At 36.8% G+C, this 8821-nt stretch overlaps 2 protein-coding genes across 2 annotated transcripts; both read right to left on the reverse strand.

The window, feature by feature from the left end:
- Positions 1–3291: 3291 nt before the first annotated feature.
- Positions 3292–4677, reverse strand: LOC124894928 (serine/threonine-protein kinase Nek7-like). Its single transcript, XM_047405419.1, has one exon. It carries the CDS (start codon positions 4675–4677, stop codon positions 3547–3549), a length of 1131 nt encoding a protein of 376 aa, XP_047261375.1. The 3' UTR covers positions 3292–3546.
- Positions 4678–5419: 742 nt separating this feature from the next.
- On the reverse strand, positions 5420–6937 carry LOC124894929 (serine/threonine-protein kinase Nek6-like; the record flags this gene model as incomplete). Its single annotated transcript, XM_047405420.1, has 7 exons — positions 5420–5494; positions 5826–5875; positions 5954–5996; positions 6077–6157; positions 6258–6303; positions 6702–6748; positions 6872–6937. Coding segments are annotated over 7 exons (408 nt in total), but the record flags the coding sequence as incomplete, so codon positions are not given.
- Positions 6938–8821: the final 1884 nt, after the last annotated feature.

Consider the following 8821-nt stretch of genomic DNA (forward strand, 5'->3'; position numbering starts at 1 on the left):
ACTTGGTGCTCGACCTGGCGGATCTGATAAAGAAGATATGGATTTTGAGATGGCCAAAATAAAGAGTTCAGAACCAGGTTTGCAAAGGTTTAGAGCTAAATGTGCTCTCACTTATCCTACTAGCTATTTTTCTCCTTTGGAAGATGAAGCAGATTTAGTTGGGAATTCACTTGATCACCATTCAACTTACAGCTACCTCTCCAGCAGTCCCAATAGTATCTCAAGTATGGTCCCCGATTCGACATTTTACTATTTGCATACTTCCTTTCTTTCCCTCAAATACATAAATTAAAAAATAAGACAACTCTGAACTTGGATTTCATGCATCCATGCTTCTAATAAATATGATGCTTGTTTTCTTCCAGAGGACAAAGTGCTTGCTGAATCAGTGGACTCTGTTGTTGATGAACCACTCTTTCCAGAACCTGATAGAGATCTTTCGGATTGTGAGACCTCATTATCCACCAGGAGGAATTGCAGAGAACTGATTCATAACGTTTCTGGAGAGCTCAGCAAGATTGATCAGTTAAAAAGAAGCGAACTCTGCTACGCAAAACAGGTCATTTTGAATGCTGAACTCATATTTGGAACTACACCTCAAAAGCAGGCTCTACCTGTAGAGGATGGGTTCTCTGTGAGCCATTTTCTCCTCAATGAACATGAAATGTTTTCGAGTTTTCTGTGGATGGCTTTCGGTGAGTTGCTTGGCTTTAATGACCCAAAACAGATGAATCAGCTTAAAGGATTCGCCTTTGATTGTCTATTAGAGTACCTAGACTCAAAATTTTCTGCAATCTCTGATTCTGGTTTCAGAACCTGTACCAAACTACCATCAAGTATGACCAAAGAGATTCTGATTGCTGATATTATTGATTAGGTCGAAGAGTGGACACAATTTGTTGGTTTGATCCCAGATGAGGTAATAGAATGGGATATGAGCCATTCTTTGGGTAAATGTACGGACTTCTAGATTGAAGAATATGAATGTGGCACTGGAGTTGCTAGGCATATTCTCCAAGAATTAGTAGATGAAGTTGTTTTAGACCTCTACAGTTCTAGCTAAATTTGGTGCCTATCAGTGTTGTTCTCATGTGATAACTCTTGACTCAATAATGTCAAGCAAAGTATTTTATACAAATCATTGATTCTGCATCTGATTCGACTTATTGTACTTGTGCTTTTGCATTTATGAATATTAAGAACAATCCCTTCGTGAAAATCTGTTTGAAGTAGAACATTACAAGCACAAAATGAAAAATGGTTGAAATGTAAGAACAGTTTGAAAGGAAACCCAATAAGCCTAAATGGATGCATATGCAAAAATCTGTTACTACCTCCGACCCAAATTATGTGTCGCCCGTCCCAAAATAAATGTCGTCTTTCCTTATTTGGAAATTTTTCGGAGGCACAATTACCTTTTTACCTTTATTGGACCTACTTGATTTTAAATATATTAATACTTCTTTTTTAGTATTTGTTTTTTTTAAAGTGAAAGCCTTATCACTTCAATCAAAATTTAAACTTTCGGCCTTTTATTTTTACAGTATCAAAATTATTTTAAACCACAGAGAGCAATTTATTCTTTTTGGTTGGGTAAACCAGTTTTCTTCGACAACTCATTGTTCATATTACTGTGATTTCTCGAGTAAATATTGGATCTTTAAAGCTAAAGTTAAAGAAAACAAGAATTTAGAGGGACCTCACTTTCCACATATATCATCTTACAATTGAAAAAAGTAACAAACACAACTACAAAGATCAAATTTCTTTTGTTTAGAACAGAAAATTGATTAAGACAGTGAGCTACCCATGAGACAACATCCTTCTCCGCTATTTCCTCTAACGCGTCATATGCCTCGTCAATACTTCACACTCACGGTACATTGATAGGAGTGCATTTCCGACATAGCACATGATATGATATACTACATTAACAAGTCAGCCGTGTAATTTGCTTTCCAAATTCGAATGCAACAACATCAAGTAAGAAAATACTGTATGTCTGAACAAGCAGTATAACAAGCATATTTTTTACAAACTCTAAACATGAGTAGAAAATGTCCATTTCACTTTGTCTTGATGAATCTTTGATCCTTTTAGAAGCACCGTGATCTGATGTTCACTCCACAGCAAACTGTTTTCTGTTAATCTTTCGAGTATTGAATATTTTCGACCTCAGCTTCAACGTACTTCCACTTCACATGTATTACCACAAAAATGAAAATACACAACAAAACAATTTCCTACAATTTTGTTTTTAGTTTCTGCACTTATTTACTCCCGCACCGAATACTTAGTTTCCAACAAATATCAAGCTGATGCAATGCACCTCTCGGAGAGCACTTCAAGAAGCTAGTCTTCAACAACCACCACAAAACAGTAAGTTAACAACCCGACCTTTTCATTTATTTAGGTAGGTCAACACAGATGACACACTCCTATTTACTTTCCCACCATTCACAACCTTACGTTTCTCCTTTCTCAACTCTCTCTTCACCGGAAGTACATAGGCTAGTCCATGTTCTGTGATATTTCAACATAAACACAGATCATCAGACTGTCAGCTTATGATTAAATGTTCAGTCACTTGACAACAGTGAGAGTGACTCACAGAACACTAAATTTAACAAACATAACACGGAAGTTACCATTGTCTCAATGAATAACATCCTAAAGTGAGGATATCAATACCAATAAAACTTCAGATGCAAACTTTCAAATACAGTGTACACCAGTCAACGGCCATAAACAGTAAAGTGTAAATAGAAAAAACAAATCAATAACATGAAAGAAAAATAAATGTCACAGATAAAGGACAATAAATTTTATCAAGAGTAAGGATCAAGGAAGACTAAAGTCTCATGAATGTGATAGGGGTAGGATATCTGATAGGGAAAGGGAGCGAGACGACTTTAAGCGGGACAAGGAAAAGTATAAGAAAAGTAACATCATACCAATAAATTATGACAATCAAGATAGAATTATTATAAATTCGCAAAATGTGCTTGAGGGAAACTGTAATAATAGTATAAAAAAAAAAACTTTTTAAAAATATTAAATTCATTTCACAAGAGGCTTGTGGTTGGAGGAATGGAATATTAAAAGGAACAGTTTGATTGTTGATACTTTTTTTTATAAGACAACTATAATATCGCGCTGACCTCTTAGATAGTCACTCAGCTAATAGTTATTACCTCAGAAAAAAACCCTTCCTTCTTGATTCTCAGAACGTGACTTTCTGACTCCGATAATAACACAATCATATCTAAGAAGATGAAGAAATGTATAATCTTTGTCTGCAGGTAGTTTTGGAGAAAAAACTAACAGTAGAAAATGTGGTAAGTATCATCATAGAGTAGAAATCAACTTTAAAAGTACATTATATATAATCTTCTCAGCTCCATCAACTGTCCTACAACAATAGAATCAAAACTAAGGGATTCTCCACCACGTTAAGCCTCGAGGAATAGTTTAGTCCAACAATACTTGGTGATTTCGTAAGACAGAGGCTCGTTCTATAGGTCAAAAGACAGGTTTTGTGCAACATCACGACCCCTTGGACAACTTTTGTGCAGTCATGAGACTTTTTGTCAACCAGATTGCGGTTTCTCTAGACGACATTCCATCATCCCCGAATGGTTTCAGCACACCAGCAAGCTCTGCGATTTTTTCCTGCTTAAGTAGTCGCGCACAAACCTCCAAAAGAGACTCTAAAGCTTCAGCTCTTTGTTCAGTGGGATTACCCCAGTCGTCTTTGTCCTCCTTACTAGCTAATGCAGCTAGTGCCTTGAGCTGCAAAACCTTATCATCCAGTGCTCGAAGAGCGTCCTTCTTAGCCTTTTTTGTGTCATAAGCTGTGGTTGCTTTCTTTTCTAGCTCGTCTTTGTGTAGAAGTGAACCATCGCTTTCAGTTGACAAGCAGTCAATAGCAACTTCTCTACACTCGCTACCATTTTTAGTTTCAGCAACACAGCATCTTGGTGCTGCCTCTGGATCTGGTTTTGCCGACTGTGAATTAGATGAAGTGCTTTCTTCATCGAAGGATCGTGTTTTATCGTTGAATCTTCCATCAGACAATGTCATTCTGCTGGATTTTGCGGAGATACATTCCACTATATCTGCTTCCTCATGGTCCAGTGGACTGCTCAACACCTCAAGCTCTTTTGTCTTGTTATTCTTCGTATCACCCTCGTCAAATCGACTAACATGCTCTGGAGAAACATGCTCTTGTTCCTCGGACCATGTTTTTGCCCTTGAACTTGTCGAGCTTGGAGTGATCGTAGTTTCTGTTTGTGAGATAGTCTCCTGTTGATCATATCCATTGCAAACAGCTGCCTCACTAATCTCCCCACTTTTAGAATCCTCACTATCTTGAGAGATCCTAACCGAGTACCTTGTTGAATCGACTCTCTTAGTGTCAAGTTTGCCTCGGAACGTGTAATAATTGTCAGATAAGTTTCTTGGCTGAATGTTATCACTTTCGTCAAAGTAAAGGACAGTTCTCTTCTCTTTTAGCTTCAACTGTCTGTCTCTGCTACCTCTCGGACTGATAGATTTTCCAGGTGATGGTCGTGTTTTCTCTTTCTTTCTACTTGGGGACTTCACAGGAAGAAACTCAGATGAAGGGTTGTGACACAAGAGGAGGTATGGCTGCAAATGTTGATGTCTCAACATCATTTTGATTTTCTGGTTTTGATGTGGCACGAAGTTTAAGAAAGAAAAGAAGACTTGATTCTTGTGGTCTTAAAATAAAGGTATGTAGAATGTATCAAAATGTAATTTAAGTTTGTGATCTTTAAACATGCCACGTAGAAAGTTAGAATTAAGGAGTTGTTGTAAAAGGAAAGAAACATTCTCTTTTAAACGGACTAAAAAGGAAAATAAGACTTAACAAATTGAAACGGAAAGAATAACATTTGAACATATGTAGCTCGCACTCACTGTAGGTCGGTGTTCTGGAGTTTTCCTTAGCATGATTTTTATTATCTGTCTCCTGCAAGAATTAAATCCGCTTTGTCAACTGACTGATTTGTTATACTTGTGGCGTGCTGAGAAGGAAGATACTTACAAGGTGGAGGAGTATATAATCGGAAGTGTGAGAACAAACCCCGGTTTATTTTGTTGATAAGTCCAGTTTTGTCCTGTTGGATTTACATTGTTACTATATCATATAGAAGATATCAGGATAAAGAACTTCTCTTTTTTTTTTTTTTGCGTAAAAAGTATAACTTTTCGAGGTATTGTTTTCGAAGTTCAGATAGCTGAAAAATCAACTCACAGAAGCTTTAAACGGGGGTTGATGTGCAGCAATGTCAAACATACAGTATCCTACAATCACATTAAAGTGTCAGTATTAGGGACATGATGTAAAGAGATGAAATACATTGCTTCAGCAACATTCTTATTTCTTATCAAGTGACTATATATCAGATTTATAGCCATAGGGTATGCCAGCAAGGAGCTCAGGGCACATGTTGTTTGGTGTGCCAGATACCTATTACATGAAATTTGTTCCAAAATTAAGGATTAACTGTACAACTCGACGTCTTTTTCTCAAATGGATTAAGCTAGGTGCTATGGCGACAGGAGCTTTGTAATATGATGAATACCACAATATTTTTTTTGATAAAAAGGAAGATGACCACCACAACATTTTGGTACCTATGACCGAAAATAAAAGCAAATTTTAGGTTTTCTCGGTCTTGGAGGGAGAAGGGATTTCTCTCTTGCTAAATAGATATGCTGAATCGATTGTTAGGTGACAATAGATGGTCGAAACTTGCATTTAAGTAAGAGGTTCATTTTTCCGCAACAGAAATTCATACCGAGGAAGCAAGGCCTTCTGCATCTAGCAATTTTCCTAATCCAAAATCACCTGTGACAATCAAGTGAATTTGAAGGATAGTAAAGAAGCAAAGACGACCCAATCAAACAATTGTTCGGGCATTCTTACCTAACCTGATGTCGTTGTCCTTTGTGATGAATATGTTACATAACTGAATTCAAAATAATTCATGTTAAAAATGTTTCATGCTAAGAAGGCTTTTCTATTTCACTGATTACAGCAAGTTTTTACCTTGAGGTCTCTATGATGAACGCGGTTGGAATGCAGATGATCCAAAGCTAACAATAGATGAGTCAGCCATTTGAAGAGTTTCTATATTAGCAGGAAAAAAACAACATAAAAACACGCAATTTTTTAAGCTACCGGGAAGGCACAGAGAAGCTTCATAAGTATTGAAATCGCATTTAACTACCTCTTCCCGAAAAAGTGCTCCTCTAGACTTCCTCATGACCTCCTCCCTGAACACGGGGAGAAAAAATCATCACCGTCCTCAGATTACACCACAAAAGAAGTTCTATGATCATCCTATTCATTTCTTTATTTTCAACCTCTTTACCCCTTCTATCGTTCTTGGTACGAGGGAGTATTTATGAAATCTGAGGTCTTTCATTCTCCAGATACCTGGATGTGCTTACAACACAGGCTGAAAACAGCCACGATCTTGGCAAAAGGTTGCGCTCTACAAACACAGGTTAGCCATATTTTACGATAAAATATAGCCGGTGACAATGATGAAGAATTTTACTTAACAATTGTTTTCCCTTCCCTCGTTTAGTTGCTCCTTTTGTTCTTTATTCTTATGTTTTCTTATAGATACACATTTAAAATGTTAGCAAAATTAGGGATAATAACTCACATATTTTCATCTTCGCAATAATCGGCAACGATGCATATACAGCTCCCCTGAAAGAAAAAGAAAGTCGAGCTTTTTCTCTGGTGCGGCTTATGCAGCAATAATCGCAACTATTAAAGGCTACGTTTTGCTCTTTCTGATCCAAGCAACCACAAAACTGGATGATAGGATACCTTGTCCACCCAAGCATCTTTGTACTCCGAAGGATATGGATGGCTTAGTTTAGCTATCAAATTCACCTGCAACGGAAAAATAACTGTCTATCATCAGATTAGAAGAATATTCTCCAAGCATATCTTACCATCAAGTAAAACTTTTCATATAATAAATTATAAGATGAGTCGAAGATTTTGTATCTAAATGTGCTTGGTTCGAAAGGAAAGATTGGAGCAACTATTTGTTGACATAACTTCTTTCACTCAACATTTAAGCGTGTCCATATTCCATACTGCCTATTCATCAAAATGAATATTTGGTAGAGAGATGTATGCCTCTTCGCATCCAGATTATCCACTTCAAGAAAGTAGTGTTATTGATACAGGGAAAATCATAGGTGCGAAGTACTTACTGGTTCTTCTTTTCTATCGCTAAGAGGAAAGAAAACTACTTCACATGTGACTCCACGAGAAAGTTCTAAATTTCTACTTCAGTTCAATCCTACATGTCAGCTCATGTCATTTTTTTTTTGGAATCTCGTCTTGCAGATGCTTGTTCCTTCGAACTCAAACCTTGAGTTAAGACATTGGATCATATATATTATTCTGTTGAAACAATCTTCTCCAAAACCTAAGCTCATCAGATGCAAACCAGCATTCATGCAGATAAGAATGAAGATGTCTAAAGGTTTCCATCGATAGAATTCATAGGATGCTCAATGCATTGATCCGGACAATCACTCCTTACATAGTCCAGCATGCTAAACACTCTTAGAAGAAAAAAGGTTTGCATGGCAACACACGCTTCAAGTCGTACGATGAGATAGTTAAAATGGTAACAGCAAAGGAAGAATGTTGTGGTATGAGAGTGATAATCCAAGATGTTTAGAATCAGACCAATTGAAATAGAACAACAACAACAAGAAGCCCAGTGTATCTGGGGAGGGTAAAATGTACACAGTCCATACCGCTACCCCCGAAGAAGTAGAGAGGTTGTTTCCGATAGACCCCCGGCAATCAATAAAAATTAGTTTATCAAATACTTTATGATGGAACACCTCATACAATGTAGATCACTACCTAAACTATGAGGACAACTATTCAATTAGACAAAAATCTAGCAAGTACGAGATATTGAATGTATGTATTATTCTGAATTGCTTTATATTTCATAAACGCGATGTTCCTTGGTTGAAGTTTTTGTTTGTCCCTTTATTGTTTCGTGATGTACTTAACGAACTTTTTGTAACACCCCGTATTCAAGTACGTGTATTGGCGTATTCAAATATGTGTATTAGCCTTATTTATATGGAATTAATTTTTTTTTATTTTATTTCTACCAAAATTTGCCCGTCGATGGTTCCATACGAAGGTTTTTGAATAAGCTTTCCAACGATATAAAGATTTCCAAAAACACATAGGTTTCGGATATAATCGAGCACGTTCGAAACTATAAAACGGTGGCCGGGATATTTTGGAATGGTAAATGTGCAGGAAAATTTCCTGCACACAAACTACTAAGGCCAGCCGAATTTTTGGGTCAACTTCGAACGATCATAACTACCTTAATATAATGAACTGGGAGAGCTTCGACCTATGAAAAGAAATATCTTTGAGTCTTCTTTCCAATGCAATTGGTTTCATCAAAATCCAACGTATAAGTAAGGAGTTACACTCATTTTACTTTGGCCTATCAAAACAGATTTTTAGGGTCAACTTCAAATGACCATAACTCCTTGTACAGGACGAACTGGGTGGCCTACTTCATATGAAATGAAATCCCTTTGAATTATCCTTCCAACGATACCAATTTTACCCAAATCCATTATCAGAGCAAAGAGTTATGGTCGATCTACTTTAGCTTATCAAAACAGTCCACCAAAGGACAGATCTGACATTATTTAAATTTTAAAGGCATTTTGGTCATTTCCTATTATATTATGGACGGGAAAATGTGTATATATACAT

Source organism: Capsicum annuum, unplaced genomic scaffold (genome assembly GCF_002878395.1).
Source record: "Capsicum annuum cultivar UCD-10X-F1 unplaced genomic scaffold, UCD10Xv1.1 ctg78344, whole genome shotgun sequence".
NCBI lineage: Eukaryota > Viridiplantae > Streptophyta > Magnoliopsida > Solanales > Solanaceae > Capsicum > Capsicum annuum.

Coding starts and splice junctions, on each gene's coding strand:
- LOC124894928 (XM_047405419.1), bottom strand. CDS start 4,677: ATGATGTTGAGACATCAACATTTGCAGCCATACCTCCTCTTGTGTCAC.